General features: G+C 35.3%; 1 protein-coding gene and 1 non-coding gene across 2 annotated transcripts in view; both read right to left on the reverse strand.

Annotated features, from left to right (window-relative positions):
* TRNAE-UUC (transfer RNA glutamic acid (anticodon UUC)) lies at nucleotides 1-72 on the reverse strand. The gene has a single exon. It is a non-coding gene; the product is annotated as a tRNA-Glu (tRNA).
* A 785-nt stretch (nucleotides 73-857) lies between these two features.
* The window catches only part of BTBD8 (BTB domain containing 8), a 93,438-nt gene continuing 70,406 nt past the window's right edge, over nucleotides 858-23,889 (reverse strand). The window contains exons 10-18 of the mRNA XM_052637958.1: nucleotides 18,073-18,255; nucleotides 17,262-17,399; nucleotides 16,231-16,360; nucleotides 13,792-13,853; nucleotides 9,861-10,566; nucleotides 9,574-9,661; nucleotides 9,011-9,150; nucleotides 2,621-4,948; nucleotides 858-1,348 (exon numbers count right to left, since the gene is read on the reverse strand). Of these exons, the coding sequence (XP_052493918.1) occupies nucleotides 879-1,348; nucleotides 2,621-4,948; nucleotides 9,011-9,150; nucleotides 9,574-9,661; nucleotides 9,861-10,566; nucleotides 13,792-13,853; nucleotides 16,231-16,360; nucleotides 17,262-17,399; nucleotides 18,073-18,255 (4,245 nt within the window). The 3' untranslated portion in view covers nucleotides 858-878. The remainder of the gene's footprint in view (nucleotides 1,349-2,620; nucleotides 4,949-9,010; nucleotides 9,151-9,573; nucleotides 9,662-9,860; nucleotides 10,567-13,791; nucleotides 13,854-16,230; nucleotides 16,361-17,261; nucleotides 17,400-18,072; nucleotides 18,256-23,889) is intronic.

Genomic DNA, 23,889 nt, shown 5'->3' on the forward strand with positions numbered 1-23,889 from the left:
TTCCCTGACCAGGGATTGAATCTGGGTCACAGCAGTGAAAGCACTGAGTCCTAACCACTGGACCACCAGGGAATTCCCCCAAAACTTTGTTAAATTACAAAAGGAATTCTAAACCAAAAGATTTTTTTTACTTCTGATATTTTTTAGAGAAATTATGAGTCAGTTACAAAGCTTTGAGAGATGCCAATTCTATTATATCCCACCATCCAAAGGAATTACTGTACAGATAAAACCGATGGACAGTTTTCCTACTTCTTTTGGATAACAGCAGATGCCTTTCTCTGGATATATCCCCCAAAAGAGGTACAGGAAATTCTGCTTCTCTTGTTTTAGTAAAAATGTCAATGAAATTTGAGATGCATTTCCTAATAATTTCCTGGATCTAAATGGCTGGAAAAGTGAAGTTTCTTCCTAATACTAGCTATCAGTCTAACCATACCAACCTGAGTTTGAATGTCACAGATTAACTCTACATAAATAGACACAAGCATGATAAGTTTTTTTTTATTGTTAAATTCCTGTTACCATATGCAGAGAAAAAGGGACTGTTCTACTTGTGCATTCACAGTTTAAATTATTGAATGATAAACAAGTAACTGACCAGTTAGGAAAGGAAAACTAAAGCAAGGGTTTCCTTACAGGTCTTCTAAATTCTCCAATAATTATAGAAAACATGCTCAAGATTTTTAGAAAAAAAAAAAACAAAACACTTTTTTCTACATATGATCTCATATTAATAAACAAACTAAATTGGAAAGACTTCCTCAGTAGTAAGGATAGACTAAATCTGGCTAATGCAGTTATCATTTGGATATAATATAAACATCAAAAAAATAAAGAGGTGGCATATTTTAACATTTTCTGAAGTGTTAACACTCTTAATGCTGAGTTTCCAGTTCCAGAATTGTCCATTCCCCTTGGGGTGAACATTCTTCAGAGGAAAAACTAGCCATGGTAATGCTTGCTGAGGAATCATCAAATGGAGATGTTAGTTCACTCCATCTGTTCAAAGTGTCTACGTGTGCTTTACCCTGAGGTTTTGAGCTGTCTCGTGCTAAAAGTAGTGTCTGATTAATTAGATACTGTGCTAAATTTAAGTCCTCAGGAACAGAATTTGTGATGTTTAAGTTAGAGTCCTGTTCAGAGAGCAGTTGCTTTAATAGTGTCCAGTCTTGTTTTGCAAAGTGTTGCTCATCTTCAAAATCCATGTCTGTAACTTGTGTTTCTGATTCCATTTTCTGCTCAAATGCTTCTGTTACATCCATCTCATATATTGGAGACAGGGTTTTTGAAGGCCGATGGTCATACATGTAGATTTGTGCCACTGTGTCACAACCATCTATGTCTCCTGAAATAATTCATAATACTACACAATGTAAAAATTGCACATGTTGGTACCCCCTCAGAGTTCTGTAGAACTATTAACACAATATAACAGTTATAGTCCAAAAAAACCCCCACAAAATGGGAAAAATAACATTTATACAAAATGGAGAAGATTTTTGAGGCATTTCTTTTTCTCTGTTTAAAAAAAAAACTTGAAGGTAATGTTTAACAGGAAAATCAACATAGGAAACTAACAATAATTCTCCATAATTTAATGTAAAAGCTTGTGATACAGAAAACAAAAATTATTTAAACATAAACAGAATGCACACATATATCTAATTCACTACAGTAGAAACTTAAAGAGAAAAAAGGACATGGTTGTTTGATGGTGATGTTTAAGGTAAGTCAGTTTCAAAGGGAGAATCAATACATTTTATCTAAAGACTTACTAGTATATTGCACATGCAAAGAGGATGCAAGCAAGGACAAACAAAAAAGTACAACTTCATGAGCTCCCTACTCTTGTGATTTTGCTCTACAGGGACTATTGGTAAGTATTTTTCTTCATTCTGGTATACAATAGCTACTTAATCAGCCACTATTGCATATTTTAAATGTGGGTCATAGTTCAAATTACAATAATAAGGAAGACAAACAACACAAAACAATTAGACAGGAAACCATCTATACATATGAAATAAGCCTGGGCTTTTTTTCATATGTTATCATTTCTCTAAATAAAATCTCTTTAAGGAAATTTATCTTTTTACTTGAAAATTTTAGAACAGAATTATAGTGATCTTGAAAGTCTTAATCTCTGTAAAATGTATATAAATTTTAATAATTAATCTAGTTAAAATAGTTGTGTTTTTAGTTACATATTTTACTTATTGCACAGCCCTCATATATTAGCATAGTTCATAAATCATATCCAATGTATAATAAAATTTCTAATAGTCAAGAATTCCTATGTTAAATTAGACATAAATAAATAATAGCAAACTATGTTTTTCTCTTTATTGTTTCATGTAAAATCTCTTAGTAGATTAGCTCTAATAAACAACCAAAATTTTTATTACATGTTAATTTTTCACTAAGATTTTAAGCGAACAATTAAGAGCAACTAGCTAATTTTCATTCTATTAAGAAATTCCAGTTTTCATTTAAAATTTGAATCTGTTGCTTAAGCAGTTATTCTAACTAAAATATAACATTCAGGGGCTACCGACAAGTTTAAGATTCTATAAACTCATTTTCTTATGAATTTAGCATGTCTATTTCTGTACATTACCTGCAGATAAAGCAATATTAGCTTTTTCGGTAGCTGTAGAATGGCTTTCTTTCACTTGACCTTCCTGAGGCAGAACTTGACTCCAACAGGAGTCCAGAGACTTTGTGAAGCTGTTCTTTGGTATGTCAGAATTGGATTCTCTTTGATGAAGTTCCAAATGACATGGTCTTTCTTGAGATTTTATATCACTATCTGAAAATTTGCTGTGTGTCTCAAAGTCATTATCCACATTGCTTCCACTATATACTTTTTTATCTCCTGGAGGAAGCTGTCTGCCTCCTTTGGACAAGACATCTGTTGTGCCCTTTTTTGCTGTGGCTGAAGCACTCTGTTTATCTTTTCTTGACGAGTCAATGCTACTAAGACCCAAGGGAGAGCTTTTGTTTTTATATATACTATTGCTTTTCTTTTGTCTGCATTCTAAAACACTACCTTCACTTCCTTGTGAATATCTGGAGTAGCAGGTCCTTCCATGATGTTCATGAGAAATACCATCAAAAACATCAGAAGGTGAAAGAGAATCTACAGAAGGTTGAAAGAAAGCATGGACCTCCCCTTCATCAGATCCTATCTCTTCACATTCATCTACAGAAAGTAAAACAGACCTTTTAAAACTTTTAGTTACACGAAACTCATGACTTTCATTTTCAGTTGCATCTTCAAAAGCTAGATTAATTATCCCCTGAAACTGCTGAAGAGCTGGGTTAGATGTAGAGAAATTTTCTGCAACATTTTCAGCCTCAGACCTTTCATCTTCTGTTTCATCTGCTGAGGAAGAAACTTGATCTCCCTCCTGTACAAACTGGACACTGCCTCGTGGAATATTTTCTTTTTCTCTAGGATGAACTATTGTAGATCGAGACCAAATTTCTGGCCTTTTCCTAGGAATGTCATCATCACTTGTTGAATTAACTTGGAAAAGGTCACTACTACTTTGCTTTTTCATTTTCACTTCAATTCTTAAGTTGCTATCATATATTTTTAATTCTTCAGGAGTACTGGTATCACTGCTACTTCTTCCAAGAAAATCATGGCACAGCATAGTGCCACATTTAGAAACACCTCTGTCATTTGACCCATCATCATCCTGAGACCCTCCAGCATCATAGTCTTCAGATCTGGGCTTTATGTCATCAGAGGATGTTGTGGCACTGCCACTGTCTGATTCAGGACTCTCTCTCTGATGCAGAACATTGGTACTCAAATTCCAGTGACTCATGAATGGCGCTTCTGGAGTTTCATGGCTCTCTGAAGTTTCTGTTGTTTCCGTATCTTTAGGAGAATTTTTCCCTGATGTTTGTTCCAAAAAACACTTGGAGGAAATATGTGAACCTACTGTAGCATGACTGTCTTCATTCATCGCAGAGTCATTAGACAACTGACGAGGAATTGTCTCTTCTTCTACATGAATTTTAGATTTTCTGTCATCTTGACCAGAATTTAAGGTACCATTTGTCTTTTCAGGAACCCAAGGTAAAACATCTTTCATACATTTAATGCTTAATTTTTGGTTTGTATCTGTTCTCCCGACTTGCTTCTCCCTATCTGATTCTGAATGGAGTTGTTCTACATGTGCTGAGTCTAAGTCACAAACTGGATTCGAGTTCAAAGAGTTTTCTTTTGGACTTGAAATCATGGATTTTAGAACAGTGGTACTGTAAAATTTTGGATCGACATTATCACTCTCATCAGAATGACAAGGTATTTTAGCTATGGTGCAGTGATCTATTTTTTTGTGACCAGAAACATTTGTTTCACTTTTAACTGAACATATCTGTTTTGATTCCAGTTCATGTTTTATTAATTTATCCAGATTTGAAGTATTTTGGCATTCTAACACCAACTTCTCTTTTTCTTGATTGTTCAGTGTCTTCTGTGAGTCGAGTATGCATGGTGACTGAAATGCTTCTCCATCACTGGTTTTGGCTGTGAGATTAGTTAGAGGTTCATGAGGCTTCTGTTCAGAAACACTTTCTTTGTTATTATTATCACATACGTCAAGAAACACACTTTTCAGGACAACAGATGGTTCACTTTTTAAAGGTCTCTGAGAAGAAGGCAGAGTCTTCAGTATAACCTGTTCAGGAAGTGTTTTCGGTTTTGAGTCTTTATTATTCAAATTTTCACCTTTTTTAGGTTGATTTGGGTTTTTAGGCATTGTGACCTTTTTTGCACTAATCTTAGGCAAAGTTGTTTGTCCTTGCTTGACAATTTTTCTCTTAGGTGTTTGTTTATCTGTAGTTGCACTGTGGTCCAATTTTGTCACATTTTCATCAGATTGCCTTGAAGACACTGAAGATTTTACTGAATTTGGTGATCCTTGGGATCCTAAGAAAAGAAAATTAAAAAATATATCTTCCAGTTTGTGAGTGAAATTCAATATGGTTTTTAAAATCCTTTAAAAGAAACAAAAAGATAACATGATGAAATGGTAACATAAGATCAAATGGACAATTACAAATTAGGAGTTAGTGACTTGATAAAATAAAAAATATTTTTTACTACAAATATAGAGAACCTATTGCAGCATCTTAAGTAAAATTATTAAAACAGGCTCTCTCTTCTTCAAGCAAAGAGCATTGAGCCTTATGCCAGAATTGGATTTGCATAAATAGACACAGGTAGAAAAATCTGGTTTTCTTATGCCAAGAGAGTAGTAAGGGTCTTCCCTTTGAAGTTCTAGGGGCGGAAAATAGACTGTTCCACACAGTTGAAAAAGAGAATCAAACTAAATACAAAATAGAAATGTTGAAATTGTTGCAATTTTTTCTTCCAACAGTAACAAAACTAATTTATTTCTCATAACCAGATCATTATTATTATAGCTCATTAGGGTTAACAACTCAGATCTGCAGTTGAAACTAAAGCTGGTTACTGGAAGGAAAGAGGACTGATTTTGAGAATTCACTGGTTTATAATGGCTGAAGTTCTAGAGATGATATTTGAGCATTTAAAACTGTCAAACAGAATTACCAAATCTTTTTAAATGTTTATTTTTTATCTACTAGAACATGAACAATTTTTCTCTGGCTTATTTTAAAATTTACTTTCAGTATTAATTCATTACCTACCTCAGAACTGTTTAGCATTTTACAAACTGCTCTTACATATGTGAATGCTTAATGCATGAAGCAAATTAATTTTTAAAATCTGTTATTATATTAGCAAATATGCAATCTGATCAGTATTCTTCTCTTTCTTACAACATGGAAAACAACAGGCACAGCACAGGGTCTAGAGAGAAAATTCTTCCTTCCTACCTATTACAGCTCTCTAGACAGTACCATTAGTTTAGTTTTTTTTTTTTTGGTATCATTAGTTTTTAAAGAGCTCTTTAGTGTTGGCTTTGCAGATGGAATTCTTAGAGTTATCAATGAAGCTTTGAAGAAACACAGGCATAATATATAGAAGGACCAGAAATGCAGATAACCTGGTGACTCCCTTAATATGATTTTCACAAAAGAAAATAAAGAGTAAACTTATACCCCAAAATACCAAAATACTTGTCTGAAAAGTGGAAGGATAAAATCTTGTCTCTGAAGTATGAAATGAATGTAAAATGAGTGAAGTCAGGTTATATTTTGCTTATCTGTTGCTGAAGTTCCAGAATCAGAGTTCTGCTTGTTCCATTTAAACAAAGCAGTAGAGGAGCAAGCCAGGCCCCTGCCCGGTCTGGGACTTCCCTTCCCTCGGTCCCTCCCTGCTAGAGGACCACGCCCTAAAGGCCAAGGTGCCTCAGTAACCAGCGGGCGGCTTTGCGGCTGCGCATCGAGCCCTACCGCGCGAGTCTGGCGGCGGACCGGGGCTAGCGCAGCTCCGGTCCCGGCCCTTCTACCCCTCCGCACCCTGCCGCCTCCTGACGCCGGGCGTGACGTCACCACGCCGGCGGCCGCCATTACAGAGAGCAGAGCTTCGGGGCTAGAGCGAGTGGAAGAGGGCAGGGGCCGGTGGCCGAGCACAGAGGGGCGAGCCAGAGGGCCAGCGCTAGCGTCGAGCAACTGCCGGTACCCTCACAAATACCCTGGGAACCGGCGGCGGCGTGTGCGTGTGGCCCGTGTGCGGGCGGCGGCGCGGGAGGAGCGCGGAGTGGCAGCCGGTTCGGGCGGGTGGCATCATGGACGAGAAGGTGTTCACCAAGGAGCTGGACCAGTGGATCGAGCAGCTGAACGAGTGCAAGCAGCTGTCCGAGTCCCAGGTTAAGAGCCTCTGCGAGAAGGCTAAAGAAATCCTGACAAAAGAACCCAATGTGCAAGAAGTTCGATGTCCAGTCACTGTCTGTGGAGATGTGCATGGGCAATTATCCTCTACATAGAAAACCCTGAAGACTCCACCAGAAAATTACTAGAGCTAATCAATGAATATAGTAAAGTTGCAGGATATAAAATCAACACACAGAAATCCCTTGCATTCCTATACACTAATAATGAGAAAGTAGAAAAAGAAATTAAGGAAACAATTCCATTCACCATTGCAACGAAAAGAATAAAATACTTAGGAATATATCTACCTAAAGAAACTAAAGACCTATATATAGAAAACTATAAAACACTGATGAAAGAAATCAAAGAGGACACTAATAGATGGAGAAATATACCATGTTCATGGATTGGAAGAATCAATATAGTGAAAATGAGTATACTACCCAAAGCAATTTACAAATTCAATGCAATCCCTATCAAGCTACCAGCGATATTTTTCACAGAACTAGAACAAATCATTTCAAGATTTGTATGGAAATACAAAAAACCTCGAATAGCCAAAGCAATCTTGAGAAAGAAGAATGGAACTGGAGGAATCAACTTGCCTGACTTCAGGCTCTACTACAAAGCCACAGTCATCAAGACAGTATGGTACTGGCACAAAGACAGAAATATAGATCAATGGAACAAACTAGAAAGCCCAGAGATAAATCCACACACATATGGACACCTTATCTTTGACAAAGGAGGCAAGAATATACAATGGAGTAAAGACAATCTCTTTAACAAGTGGTGCTGGGAAAACTGGTCAACCACTTGTAAAAGAATGAAACTAGATCACTTTCTAACACTGCACACGAAAATAAACTCAAAATGGATTAAAGATCTAAATGTAAGACCAGAAACTATAAAACTCCTAGAGGAGAACATAGGCAAAACACTCTCCGACATAAATCACAGCAGGATCCTCTATGATCCACCTCCCAGAATTCTGGAAATAAAAGCAAAAATAAACAAATGGGATCTAATTAAAATTAAAAGCTTCTGCACAACAAAGGAAAATATAAGCAAGGTGAAAAGACAGCCTTCTGAATGGGAGAAAATAACAGCAAATGAAACAACGGACAAACAACTAATCTCAAATATATACAAGCAACTTATGCAACTCAATTCCAGAAAAATAAATGACCCAATCAAAAAATGGGCCAAAGAACTAAATAGACATTTCTCCAAAGAAGACATACAGATGGCTAACAAACACATGAAAAGATGCTCAACATCACTCATTATTAGAGAAATACAAATCAAAACCACAATGAGGTACCACTTCACACCAGTCAGAATGTCTGCGATCCAAAAATCTGCAAGCAATAAATGCTGGAGAGGGTGTGGAGAAAAGGGAATCCTCCTACACTCTTGGTGGGAATGCAAACTAGTACGACCACTATGGAAAACAGTGTGGAGATTCCTTAAAAAATTGCAAATAGAACTGCCATATGACCCAGCAATCCCACTGCTGGGCATACACACTGAGGAAACCAGAACTGAAAGAGATACATGTACCCCAATGTTCATCGCAGCACTGTTTATAATAGCCAGGACATGGAAACAACCTAGAGGTCCATCAGCAGATGAATGGATAAGAAAGCTGTGGTACATATACACAATGGAGTATTACTCAGCCGTTAAAAAGAATACATTTGAATCAGTTCTGTTGAGATGGATGAAACGAGCCAATTATACAGAGTGAAGTAAGCCAGAAAGAGAAACACCAATACAGTATACTAACACATATATATGGAATTTAGAAAGATGGCAATGATGACCCTGTATGCAAGACAGCAAAAAAGACACAGATGTGTATAGTGGACTTTTGGACTCAGAGGGAGAGGGAGAGGGTGGGATGATTTGGGAGAATGGCACTGAAACATGTATACTATCATGTAAGAATCGAATCACCAGTCTATGTCCGATGCAGGATATAGCATGCTTGGGGCTGGTGCACGGGGATGACCCAGAGAGATGTTGTGGGGAGGGAGGTGGGGGGGGGGGGTTCATGTTTGGGATCGCATGTACACCCGTGGTGGATTCATGTCAATATATGACAAAACCAATACAGTATTGTAAAGTAAAATGAAGTAAACATAAAAATTTAAAAAAAAAACAAAACCTAGGAGTATTTCAACTTTACCTTGAGTTTTAGCAAGATTAGCTGTGGCATTCTTTGTCCTCTGTGGAGCTGTAGCACATCCATTTCCATTTGCTCTTTTTTTTAAAATTGCCTGTGGTACTGGATCACTGTAGCCTTTGCTGGTGATCTTCTTTAGCACACTAAGAAAAATTATTTGTGTTCAGTATTACACTGAGACTGAAACATAATTTTTTAAAAGACCCATGCATGAAATATAGTTTTTCACAACACTGTAAATCAATTAAATGTCAATTAAAGCAAAAAGAAAAACACTTTTTCTCAAAGAAGTAAAAAATATCTCTTTTCTGAAAATAGAAAAAGTCATATGTTTGTAAGTGTTTAAGTTTATAAAACTGTAGCTCTACTATGGGAAAGCAATGCATACTTAGGTGCCACAAGGATACATTATTCTTCTATCATTTTGTATAATAAGTTTTAAAGTATCATTATATAAATATATTAAATTTTCTAAGGAAAAATATTTTAAAAATATTTAGCTAGAAGTTAGTACATGACTGACTTCCAGAGAAAGCTAATGTCTAGGTAAGATAATGAAGACTTACCTGTTATGTGTATTAGATTCCTGTTCATGAGTGCTTTTTTTATTGGAAATTCCATTGGTATCTTTTGAAACAGGTCGAGATTTCACTGCTGTAAATGGAGATGAGTGGGTCATGAGACTGAACAATAAATACGTAATAATTATGTATAAATTCACTGGTCATACAATATATATGCAAAATTAAATGTTAGAATGAGAAAAACTTTTCCTCAGTTTGCATAAATATATGTAACTAAATTCTTTTTGGCATTTGAAACTAAATAGAATTATCAGAGTGCTAAAACTCACCTACAGTGGAAGTTTTGATACCTTCTACACTGTTTTTCACAGTCTGTCCCCGAGAGTCACAAGAGGAAGGTTTATGACCAGAAAGCTTCTCTTTCACTGACCCATTTTCTTTTGGTTCATCCAGAGAGTCAGTGGAAGTCAGTAATTCCATACTTGAATTCGTAGATCTGCTGGAGGGCCCTGCAATTTGGAGGTGTGGAGAATCTTTGCCTGTCACTTTCTTCAAAGGCTTTGCTTTGGCTTGCACATTTAAATTTCCAGTGAGTACCTTGGGTCTGGCACCTGTAATTTGCTCTTCCTGATTTCTCACTCCTTTCCCATTTCCTGAATTTTTCTGTTCATCTGCTGCTGCTGTTGCTGATCTTTCCACAGCTTGTCTAGGTGACAGGTTTGTTGACTTTGCATTATCACTGTTTTCCGTTTTGGGCTTTATGATAGCTTTGGGCTTTCCAGAAACATTTTTTCCCACAGTCTTTAATTCTTTTGTACTCTTGGATGCTGCTTTTGGATCCTTTTCCTTTAAAGGATCATGCTTCAAAGTTTTATTTATAGAATTTCTATTAGTACTTGATGAATGTCCAGAGGCTCCTAATCCATCAGATTTCATCTTCTGATGAGCAGAGAGATAACTCAGACACTCTTTCTTGTTACTTCCTCCAGCGGATTTGTTTTTTATAGCACCACAGTCAGTAACCTGTTTTCTTTGCTACAAAAAAGAAAAAAAAAAACTTTGTATTTTGAAAAGTCTTTGACACGTAATGCTTTATGTTTCAATAGCCAGTTTTTCAAAGAGGAAAAAGCAGCAAAATTCACATTATGATTTAGGGCCACTTAAAACTTGAATTATCTTGGATCACTTAAATGTGTCTTTGATCACCTTTCCTTAATCAAATCTGAAATACAACAAACAACAATTAATAGGAAATTCTACTTTTAAAAAGGCATACTATTTAACTTTGTGAAATTATGGTAGAGATTAACATTTAATGATATTAGGATACCTTGGATAAATGATAGAATCCCACATTTTTTGAGGGCCCACTTCCAGGTTTTGTGCTAAAATGCTTTTCATATATCATCTCACTTATTCCTCACAACAATTCTGTAAGATATCTCCTGCTGCTATCTCCATTTCTTAGACAAGAAACTGGGGCTTAAAGCAGGTATGTAATTTACCCAAGGCCACGGGCTTCCCAGGTGACGCTAGTGGTAAAGAACCCACCTGCCAGTGCAGGAGATGTAAGAGACAAGGGTTCAGTATCTGGGTCAGGAAGATCTCCTGGAGGAGGAGACGGCAGCCCACTCCAGTATTCTTGCCTGGAAAATCCCATGGACAGAGAAGCCTGGCAGGCTATAATCCATAGGGTCGCAAATAATCAGACATGACTGAAGCGACTTAGCACTCACATGCATGCACATGATGAAAAGGGATTGAACTAGGACTTGAGCTCAAGATTTACTGCTTTAAAGCAGGTAGTCATTATATGGTAAATTCTGAGGGACATTATAATGATTTTTCACCAAAAATTCTCTCTTCAATCCTATATACCAAATGCCAGAAACTTTATCACTAAATATTTAGTCCTCTGGAGGCAAGGGCCAGAGGGAAGCTCCTGGGAAATAACACATTGACATTTGAAAAATTTGGTTTTTGGGGCAGGGGAAAAGCAAAAAAAAAAACCCAAACCCATAAACATCGCCCACAGCCTCTTAATACAGTATTGGTTGTCTGGAGAAAAGGGGTCCTAAAAACAAATGAAATAGGTAAAAAGAGGAAAACAGAAGGGCACTAAAGACAATTCACCTTCTTTATCATTTTGGTTAGAACCAACTTTGTACGGAAGCGAATAACTGGTATGAATTATAGAATAAAATTTTAAGAATATATTGCCATTTTTTATGTAAATACTGCCCCCCACCTCCTTTGGAAGGCTGTTATGAGATTGTAGAGGTATGGGGCAGAACCTGTGTTGTCTTCTTTGATCCCTTAGCACCATGCCCATCACACGCTGGGTACTCAAAGAACATGTGATGATGGTTATCAACCTTGAGCAGATATTGGGATACAGTTCAAGGTCTAGTTATTTCTAATAGAGAAAGCTTCTATTTACAATGAAAATTTGTTTAAGATAAAAATAATGTATTGGTAAGTGTGTATTTATATTCACACATACATACATATATACATAAATAATAAATAAGCTAGTTAAGCAAATAATAAATAAGCTAGTTAGCAAAAAGCAAGGTATGAAGAATAATTAGATTCCTATTCTAACTTGACTACTAACTGAAGAAAAAACCTCAGATGTTTAAAAACTCATTATTAATGTCTCTGGGCCTCAGATTATGCATATTTAGGGGTAGAGACTGGTCCCATTCAGTGGAGTGTACTAGGATTCTGTAATACTTGTAAACTACAAATAGGCTTGGTCCTTGATTTTGTTTTCTTGATCAAATCTTAGCTCAAAAAATAAATTTCTCTATTTTTAATACTTAAGACCAGGAAGACTCTGATGTTAGATCTCTTCCCACCTTTAAAGCTAATCTTACTTAATTTACTCTATCCTGGAGTCTATCTATTTTAAAGTGTTTATATAGTATATGGAGTGACTGTACTCCTTTAGAAATTTCAGCATTACCATTACATGGTGAGAATTCAATGTATATGCATTTTTAGACAATCTGTGATTTATATCTACAAAGTTTACACATGTTTCTTATATACAATGTTTCTTATACCAATTAGGGATGTTTACCACATGATAAAGAAAAAGAGTAGCCCTCTAAAGCCTTCCTCTTAGACACTTTCAGGTCTAGTACTATTCCTTTACATTGTTTTTATTATATTTCAACTTTTTAAATGATGGAGCTAGTATGTTATGAAATAGACTTAGGGAAATAGTCCTAGGAGGTGTACTAGCAAAAAGTTCCAGTGTCCCACAGTTTTTCACCCAAGACATTTAGAGCTTGACCTCTGCCACGGTCATGAGAGCTACCGGTTGTGGCTTGGAGTTGTATGAGTTCCCAGCTACTAGCTGATAAGGAAGAAAAGATTCCCTATTCCATTCTTGCAAGGGCAATATATTCTTTGCATTTCAAACTGGAACTCTCAGTGTATGTCTCCATATCATTGGAATACATGTCTAGGTCAGTATAATTTTGTACTTCACATATATTAAGTTAGCTAGACTGAAACTCTAACCATCATTAATAATGTGTGTATGTGTAAATGTGCTAAAAAACAAATAACATAAAAGTTACCATCTTAATTATTTTTAAGTGGGCAGTACAGTCAGGTTGACTATATATGCCTTGCTGTGCAACAAACCTCTAGAACTTTTTCACCCTGCAAAACTGAGACTTTATCTTCATTGAACAATTATTCCCCTTTGCCTTCTCTCCCCAGACCCTGGCAGCCACCATTCTACTTTGTTTTTAAGAGTTTGACTATTTTGGTTACCTCATGTAAGTACACCAAGTAATTTTAAAGTGAAAACAACTGTACTCTTGATGTTAATTGCCTTTTTCACACCAAAAATACCTTATATGGATTAAAATCTTAGTTTAGAGAAAACTGGGACAACTGAAATCTTCTTTTTAAGAAGTAGGTTAATTAGAAAAATAGACATGGAAATGAATTTAGAATTCTGGAAAATTTCTGATCTGGAATAGTTCCAATATGCTAGTTGCCAAAAAGGTTTTCAAGGAAATAGAAAAGGTAGACAATATTTCACTTCCCATGTCAACTGGATATAAAAAATGCATATCACTTAAAAATTTAAAATGGTTTACTTGATTTAAAAGAGTCAAAATTATTTCCATCCAGGAACAGCTTTAGTTAATGAATAAATTTCTTAAAATTATTCTGAAATATAACACAATAAAATTTAAATTATTTTTCATCTGGGCTTATAAAACTGTAAAAGTTTACCTGAGAGCTACTGAAAATAGGCTTTTTGCCAAGTCTTCGGTCATCACCTTTGTCAAATGCAGCTGTAGGGGAAAAAAGCAATTTATTTTTATAGGAAGCACTCATACCACAGAAGTAAAGGGATAATACTATATCAGCAGAAAATAGTTACATCTTGATGGAAATAACTTTTAAAAAGCTGAAACCCATCTAATACACTAAATAACTATCTGCTTTAGAAGTTATCTTAAAGAAATTTACTTTGAATCTTATTTTCTTGTTCCTATGGATTTTATGTTATTAAAATTAATACATGAGAAACATATAGCCTTGTGGAAAAGATTTGTACATTTACAAAAACCTAGAATTTTCTCAAGTTGTGAAATTTTAGAGATAACTTCCTTTTAGCTGGTTTTCCAAATTTTAAAAAATTACAGATTGTGGCAAATGTAATACTTTATAAACTATTAAACATGAGAAAATTTCTATCTTAAAAAATATAAAAACACTTAAAATTTTCTAATTTTGCAGGTGTGTCAGGAGGAAAGAGTAAAGAGAAAAAAATATGGTTTTGTTGAAAATAAAACATAAGACAATCCTTAAACTTTATATCATTCTTTTTAGAATTACATAGAAATTCACTTTATAGACTTAGGTTTATATGGAAATTATTGGAGAACTCAGTTGATATTCTTCAAATAAGAATTTAAATGACGTCAGGGAAAAATATAGGAATAATGATACAAGAGCTATAAATATAGTTTAGCTAATGGATTTCTGCCTTTTGAAGGTTATGTAGTTTTAAAATATATTTTGAAGAGATATATATAATTTCCAAATTTATTTTTATTAAAACAGCTGATGAAAAATACATTAAATTATCTGTAATTCTACCATACACCTTCTACTATCTCTGTTCTATAGGAATTATGTTATAAGACAAAGCAGGTTCCTAAAAATAGCATTACAAGGACTGGTTTGTGGTCAGCAAATGACTGCACAAAAATATACAGGTAGAAATTAATACAAGATTTCTCCCAAAGACCAGTAACTCAAACTAGAACATAAGAAATGTTATTAAAAAAAGAACCCAGAATTACTCTTTTATCTGGGATTTCCCAATGCAGTAATTACGCATAGGTTAGGACTCATTATAATTCAACATATTTAAGATTTTAAAAATTATTTTTACACTGATGTAGTAGATTGAAAAGTTCTTTTTGACAATTAGTTGGAATGCCAATAACATTTTGTTGTGGATATGTGTATATAAGTGTTTGTATTTACATGTATTTTATATTAGCACTCTGCAGAACTAAGATAAAGAAGCTTGTTCGGGACCTAACTTAACTATGAAATCCTTTAAAAAATGGAGAAAAACAAAGTTTACTCTCAAACAGAAGAGAGTTGACTGACACCTACGCATGGAATGCTGATCTTATTTTTTCACACTGAATCATACAGATGAACTGTCATCTAAAAATCAGAACAGAAATAGTCACAGGAAAAAAATTTCAATTTCTAAAGACCTTCTCAGGACTTTTGTTGTTTCATAGATTTTGTTGGATTTCTTTGCAAAGTATTCCTGAGATCACCTCTATCTAGACTAGCATGTTATACTCCTAACACAAGACAGAGCAAATCATATTCTGACTAAGCCATTAAAGAATGTAATATATCCACATATTATCAAGAATATATTATATCATGTATGTCTTCCATGTTTTATAGTACAGAAATGTTTGCTTCATAAAATACAGTCTCTTAAAATGTTTTAAAAAATAAACTTACTGAATCTGTCAATATTTTTCCTAAGGTACCTGCTTTAATCCAAGAATAGTCATGAAGCCATTTTTAGTTCCACACCCTCAATTTTCTATTGTAACATTTTGAACACATTCTGAGCAGTATACCTCCTTTGTTTAATGCTAATATTTCAAATGGTACCTATTAAATGTCAAAGACCACTGTGCAGCTCCTGAGGGACACTCCGCAATAGCACACATCATATCACTGAACCAATCGATCGTGAAATAAAGCCATCTAATCTAAGCAAAACCACAAGAAAGGGTATCTTATGCAAAAGAAGATGGAAAAGCTTTATGGAAAAATAATATTGAAAGGGAGAGAAAGTATGTTTGGTAATCTGTTCTGTAAGGGTTACATTTTCTATACTTCTAATCTCTCTACAAGAATGCTTTTAAGCAAATTTGCTAGGACACTTGCTAATACAAAGTAGAATTATATATGTATGTATAAAGGAAATGAATTTCATTTTCAAAGAACAACAACAAAAAAAGCATGATTTATTAAAACTGCCTAAACATACTATCACTAGTTTCAATTAGCAGGCTATTATCGAACAGAAGCAAATAAACGTTAACCCTACCACTTACTGGAATTCCTTTAAAATATCCCTTGTCACAATTACAGGAATAAAAAATCTCAAGGCTAACATACCTGCTTGGATTTTCTGTTGATCATCTGTGCTCATCAGCTTCCAGCTTTCTGTGTGACGAACAGCATAGAAAGACTGAACCAGGAAGATCCACAGCTTATCACGCAGAGCCTGGATCTTGCACGTAAAACCCTGTGTTCAGGCAACAAATCAGCAGCTGGTGAGAGCCACATTGTCATAGCAACCAGTCATTATTCCTTTCCGAATCTACTTACTCCTAAGCTAGATCAATGATGTCATCACTTAGATTTTTAAGATCGTAGGGTACAAGTTATTTATGAAGGCTTACTCTTCAACAACAGAATTTTATAGTGAACACAAACCTTATTCTTTCACTCTTGTCTTTTTAACCAAACACTGTTTTAAACTACCAATAACCTTTATATAAATACCTTCTACATCCTTTTCAAATCAACTATGACATTACAAGGTCAAATGCCCTATGCAGTAATAATAAATATGATGACAATTTTTTGTCATTCTTGTTGAACAAATTGTCAATATTTGCAATTAGCTTATTTATTACCATTCATGAATTGTTTAAAAATAAAATATATTTTCATTTTGTTTTTTCCCAGTCAATCCAACTTTAAATGATTTTTTTAAGACAAAAAGGAATTAAAAAATATATTATAAAATTAAAAGATACTGATGATTAAAACTCTAAAACATCCTTTAAAATTCTTTAAGTTTTATATTTAGGAAATTTAATGGAGTGACGGGGGGGAAATACTAAAGTTATGCTGTACCAATTAATACTGCTACCAAACTATGCTTAGAATTAGCCAGCCAAACTTCTAAATTTCTAAACTTCTGTAATTATAGTAAGTCCATTTAGAGGCAAATGAAATTTTTAAAATTATGCATTACAAGAAATCCCAAATATACATAAAACTACAGACCATAGCCAACCCCCAGGTATCAAACACTTAGTTTTAATGACTCATGCAACATTTAAAATATGTATATATTTAAAAATCTTATAATACTTTAAATATTCCATCATTTATTTAATTTTTATGATATTTAATACCATTTCTTTTGTACTCTCAGAGTTCAGTAATGTGTCCAGAGCCATAAGGAGCGAGCAACTATTCTCAGTGGTAACGTTTTCTTCAACAGCTTTAAAAATTTTGTCCAACAGATCAGATGTGCTACTCATTGCTTGTGACTATAAAACACAGAAATTGACATATAATAGGAATATGTGTAAGAAATGTGGAAGTCTGGCATACATCTAGCCATTCATTATAACTGGCTGCATGAATTCAATCAGAAAACTTATTTCTTCTGTTAATAATAATATAGTAACTATTATCATTATAATAAATATTATACTAACCCCATTCCTCTGTTAAAATATCTGCGTGTGCAGACACACACACACACACACACACACACACACACACACACTTCTTAAGAACCAAAACAGTGCTAAGACAGAGCCTAGAAGTAAGTAATAAAAGTTCTTTAGTAACTAAATTTAGAGAATGTGGGTCCCAGTAAGACAGAGAATTTTTCATGGACCATAATTGTATTACCGTTCAAAACATCTTTATGACTTCAGTACGGCTTAGCTGATTGAGGACTGGAGTTGGCTATAGTTGCATTGGTCCTTGCCAGGGCACTCCAGCCTGTCCCCTCCTCCCTTCATCATCTTATGTATGAGCCAAAAATCCTGTCCATCACTGCCCTAAATCCTAGGCAAACATGCCATCTGGTATGGAATTTACTTAAGTCATACTAATTTAATCAAAGGGAACCTGCATTTGAAAACTCTTACATAATTATAATCAAAACACAAAGATGGGACTAAATATAGGATATAATTTTAGACATAGTACCTGTAAGAGAAGAGCAAAATTTTCACTTTGAATGATCTTGGAGAAATTTTCTATAATAAATGCAATACATTCTTCTTGGAGCTGAGATGCCATGATCAATGCTGACTCTGTCCACTTCACTCTGGGTAAACTGACGATTAGCCTGTCACTTTCCATCAGAAGAAAAGCAGCATTCTTATCATTCTTATAATTTTGAAAATATTGGGGGAAAAAGTTAGATTACTGCTCATAAAAAAAACTTTTCAAGCAAATTAAACACTTTCATTTTCTTGTGATGCTTCTTTCAAAAAACCCAAATTCCAGATAGCTAATATCTTTGTCATTAGCTTTACATATTTATTTATTCACTCAAAATTATCCTAAAAGGGCAAACTTTGAGCTGGAAACAAATCACCTTTAAAGCATAGTTAAAAGAAACATGAGAGCAAAGTTACAAAATAACTACAAAGAAAAGCCTGACTTCCCTGAGATTTTTCACTACTGAATTAACTTCTGTGCTTACAGATATTCATAGCTGCATGGAGATACACTGACACAGTATTATTTCTTTTCTGACTATAAAATACATGTTCTTTATTACAAATTTAGAAAGGGTAAAAATTACTTCTAAACCCGTGACTTGCTTCTTCCTCTCTAATTAGGGAAGACTCTTCTTCTTATATTTTATTTATTTAATAATGATTCATTTTTACACCATAGGGAAGAATATTATGAATATTTGTCTCTAAGAAAAAAATGGAATGACAATTCAAAAATACCATGTGCTCCAAGGAAAAGGAAAAATGGCAACTTATAAATTTTTGTATTTTATTCATGTTTCATTTTTAATTCTTAAACAATCCTTAGGACATACCTATTTACTGAATAAATAGTTATCTGATCAATTGTAGTAGAGTGAAAAACATAGCCACAAATTCTTTGTAGCTCAGTTCTTCAAGAGATGGACTTGACTCTTCATCCCTTGATTCTAAACTAGCTAGTTCACTTGCTGGCACAAACAAAGATATTGTGCAAGTTTCAGAGCCTAGGCCTCAAATACCCTTGTAGCCTGTATCTTTACCCTCTTGGTTCTGGGACCACAAAGCCAAAAAGAAGCCTGGTAAGAAAGACCAAGGGTGCAGGAGGCCCAGCCTCCAACTTGACCATCAGCTGAAAGCAGCCTCAGGACTGAGCTCAGGCAAGATACACAAAACAATCATCTAGTCGACTCACAGAGAATTCAGTTTAGTTCAGTTCAGTCGCTCAGTCGTGTCCAACTCTTTGTGACCCCATGAACCACAGCACGCCAGGCCTCCCTGTCCATCACCAATCCCCGGAGTTCACCCAAACTCATGTCCATTGAGTCGGTGATGCCATCCAACCATCTCATCCTCTGTCGTCCCCTTCTCCTCCTTGCCCTCAATCTTTCCCAGCATCAGGGTCTTTTCAAATGAGTCAGCTCTTCGCATCAGGTGGCCAAAGTATTGGAGTCTCAGCTTCAACATCAGTCCTTCCAATGAACACCCAGGACTGATCTCCTTTAGGATGGACCGGTTGGATCTCCTTGCAGTCCAAGGGACACTCAAGAGTCTTCCCCAATACCACAGTTCAAAAGCATCAATTCTTTGGTGTTCAGCTTTCTTTATAGTCCAACTCTCACATCCATACATGACCACTGGAAAAACGATACCCTTGACTAGATGGACCTTTGTTGACAAAGTAATGTCTCTGGTTTTAATATGTTGTCTAGGTTGGTCATAACTTTCCTTCCAAGGAGTAAGCGTCTTTTAATTTCATGGCTGCAATCACCACGTGCAGAGATTCTGGAGCCCTAAACAATAAAGTCAGACACTGTTTCCACTGTTTCCCCATCTATTTGCCATGAAGTAATGGGACCAGATGCCATGATCTTAATTTTCTGAATGTTGAGCTTTAAGCCAACTTTTTTACTCTCCTCTTTCACTTTCACCAAGAGGTTTTTAAATTCCTCTTCACTTTCTGTCATAAGGGTGATGTCTTCTTTGTATCTGAGGTTATTGATATTTCCCCTGGCAATCTTGATTCCAGCTTGTGCTTCCTCCAGCCCAGCATTTCTCATGATGTACTCTGCATATAATTTAAATAAGCAGGGTGACAATACTCAGCCTTGACGTACTCCTTTTCCTATTTGGAACTGGTCTGTTGTTCCATGTCCAGTTCTAACTGTTGCTTCCTGACCTGAATAAAAGGTTTCTCAAGAGGAGAATAAATTTTATCAATAGTTTAAAGCCACTTAGTTTTGGGGTGATTTGCTACACAGCAATAAATAACTAGAAAACCTGGAAATTTTCCCTGATCTCTACACCTACACCAGATTCCTTTTACACATGTCATCAGAGAATCTGTCCCTTCTCTTTAAAGCATTTACGTTATTTGTCATTTTTCAATGATGAAATACCTATTTGATTAATACTCATCTCTCTCACCAGACTGTATGTCTATCGAATGTGAAATCATGTTTGTTCGGGCTCATCATTATATCCACAGGGCCTAGTATAGAACAGGGTCATAGCAGACACTCAAATGTTTATTGATTTCTAAGCACATCAGAGACTTAGAGTCTGTAAGTGAATTCTTAAGCGAAATTAAGTTTAAGCTTTGAACATCAAAACTTTAAAAATTTCACCCATTTACTAAGAATTGTTTCAAAACATATACTTCCCCTGCTTTATTTATCTGAGTATAAAAAAATTATAATATGCTATAATTCAAGCCTTTAAAAAATTTACATATTTATTATAATTTACTGTTATCCTTTCCTCCTCTGATGACTTCCTGAGTAATTGTGCAGTTACTAAGAGTTTTACGCAATAAACCAAATTTGTTCTACTATAGGGACTGTTCTAGTATTAGAGACAAGTATAGCTAATCAAATAAACTTGGCAGGTATCTATGAAGTGCTTACTATATTCATAACATTATGTGCTCTGACAGTAATCTTTTTAAAAAATATAGATGTATAGTTGTCATAATTTAGCTTGAAATTTATTGGAAAACTAAAATATGGGCATAAATGATAACAGATGGTATGTCATCTTATTCCATACTGATCTGAATATATAATAACATCAAATGTTAAGAGTAGCTTGAGGTTCAAAGAAGGAAGGAAATGTAATATACTTCTAGACCAAACATAAAATTTTAAATTCAATAGTTACCACATGGTTCAAATTTCAACAGTATATAAAAGGCATCAGTAAGAAGTCTCCCACTCCTTCCTGTCCTGAGCCACATATTTTCCCTTGTCCCAATCAATATTATTTATTTTCTGTATTTTTCAGAGTTACCTTACGTATAACAAATAAAAAAGGTAATTTCCCCCTCATTTTGCTCAAATGGAGGTATTAATATGCACAGTACTCTGTACTTTTATACTGAGCGCACACCTTGAATGTTTTTGTTATCATATAACAAAATATAAAGAGCCTGATTATTATTTCAACATCTACAGAACAGTCCCTAATATGGATATAAGATACAACCAGTCCTCTACCTGTAGATATTTATGTTGTTTCCAGTTTTTGCTATTGCAATGCTGTAATGAAGAACCATGTAGATAACATCATTTCACATGAATGTGAGTATATCTATGGGATAAAATTAATATGCTGGGTCAATATTGCTGGATCAATACAAGTCTTATCTAGGAACTGCCTAATAACTGAGCCTAAGGAATAGGCTTGGATGCCAGTGATTCCAAGAGAGTGAAATAGGGAAGGAGAGAAAGTCAATGGAAGGATATGCTTCCTAGCTCGTTGCTAACAAAAGTGTGATCCACAATACCCATCACCTGAAGTTTTTTAGAAATGTAGAATCTCAGGCTCCACCCCTGACTTACTGATTAAGAATCTACATTTGACCAAGACTCTGAAGTGGGGTTTTTTTTGGCCGTGCCATGCTGCATGCAGGATCTCAGCTCCCCAACCAGAGATTGAACCCCGTGCCCCTTGCAATGGAAGCATGGAGTCCTAACCACTGGACCGTCAAGGAATTCCTGATCCTGAAGTGTCTGTATATAAAGTTTGAGAAGCAATGATATATAGCAATTGTTGCAGGCACCAGGGGATCAGTCTTGCTGGGTATCCCCTGAAGAGTTACAGAGCATACAATTTGAATTATTCACCTAAAGGGCTAGATCAGGGATATACTTAATTACTGGTTCCCATCTCCTGTTGGTCAAGGTTTGTGCCCTGGGATACTCCCTTTCACTTCCAGGTTTGCATAACTGTGGGTACCCGGGGTGGAGCAGCAGTGAAGCCTCAGAACAGAAAGTGAGAAGTATGTGTGATGTGGCTGCGGAAAGTGTTGTCAGGTTACACCCGCGTGCAGCTGCATGCTGCAGCGATGGCTGAAGTACACACATGGGTCAAGAGGACGTGAGGTGGGGCACCAGAAGGATATAAAACATTGCTAGCACATATTCAATGGAGTGCTGTTTTCCAAACTGTAGTTTTCTCCCCTAGCAACCTAGAGAAATATATTTAGTGGCTTACAATCATCATTAGAAAACAAGAAAGAAAGGAGAAAAATATAAAATATCAGAACATATTTAATATGGTATGTATTCATTTTTGAAACTTGTTTCAGTTCTACATGTGTGAGTGTACTGGGTTATAATATAAAAAGAACTTGCTCTGGGTCTGTCAAAAAAGTTTGAAAAACACAGAGAAAAGTTGTGCCAATATATTCCCTTTCCAGGAGTGGAGTACTTCTTTCCTACATCCTTGTTAAAATAGTACAAACTTCCTCTTTTTTGCTCCCTACTAAAATGTACTGACACTGTAGTTTTTTTTAAAAAAATGTATTTATTTGGTTGCACTGGGTCTTAGTTGCAGCATGTGGGATCTAGTTCCCTGACCAGCGATTGAACCTGGGTCCCCTGCATTGGGAGCATGGAGTCACAGCCATTGGACTACCAGGGCAGTTGAGACACTGTAATTTTAATGTCCATTTCTCTTAAATGAAGTTGAGGACTGTTCATCAAATAAGAGGCATTTGTGTTTGCTTTGTGAACTACCTAATCTTATCCTGTATTTAGCTATTTTTAAAAAACCAACTAGTAGGAACTCTCTGTAAAAGAAAAATTAGAGTAAGAGTATGATATAAACTGTCTTTTGCCCTTTGATTTTGTAGAGGATGAGACGGTTGGATGGCATCACTGACTCAATGGACATGAGTTTGGGTAAACTCAGGGAGTTGGTGATGGATAGGGAGGCCTGGCGAGCTGCAGTCCATGGGGTCACAAAGAGTCAGACACGACTGAGCGACTGAACTGATGATAATTTTTAATATATAGAAATTTTGTATTTTTATGGAACTAAATTATTTTATGACTTCTAAATTTTGTATCCTCACTGCCCTGATGAGGTTATAAACTAATTCTTCCAGGGCTTACTGTAGTATTTTAATGGCCTCATTTTCTTTACTTTCAAATCTTTGATCCATTTGGAATGTATACCAGCATACCAGGATGTGATATATAGATCCAGCTTTTTTGCAGCAAACTTCCTGGTTGTTATCCTAACATCATATACTGAATAAACACTATGACTCATACTATTTAATTCTTTTGATACTGTGTCAATTAAATAGCCTTCAGTTATCTTTTGGTCTTAGGACTAACAGCATTTTATATATAAATATATATTTACACACACACATACACACACCTTCAGTTTTACCCCAGTAACTATTTTTATTTCAATTTTTCTATATTTAAGAATGATTCATGATTTGCTTTTTTTTAAAAAAGGCTTAAATAAAACATTTGAAACAGAAAATTTAATCATGCTTTGAAAT

The sequence above is a fragment of the Budorcas taxicolor genome, chromosome 3, assembly GCF_023091745.1.
Source record: "Budorcas taxicolor isolate Tak-1 chromosome 3, Takin1.1, whole genome shotgun sequence".
NCBI lineage: Eukaryota > Metazoa > Chordata > Mammalia > Artiodactyla > Bovidae > Budorcas > Budorcas taxicolor.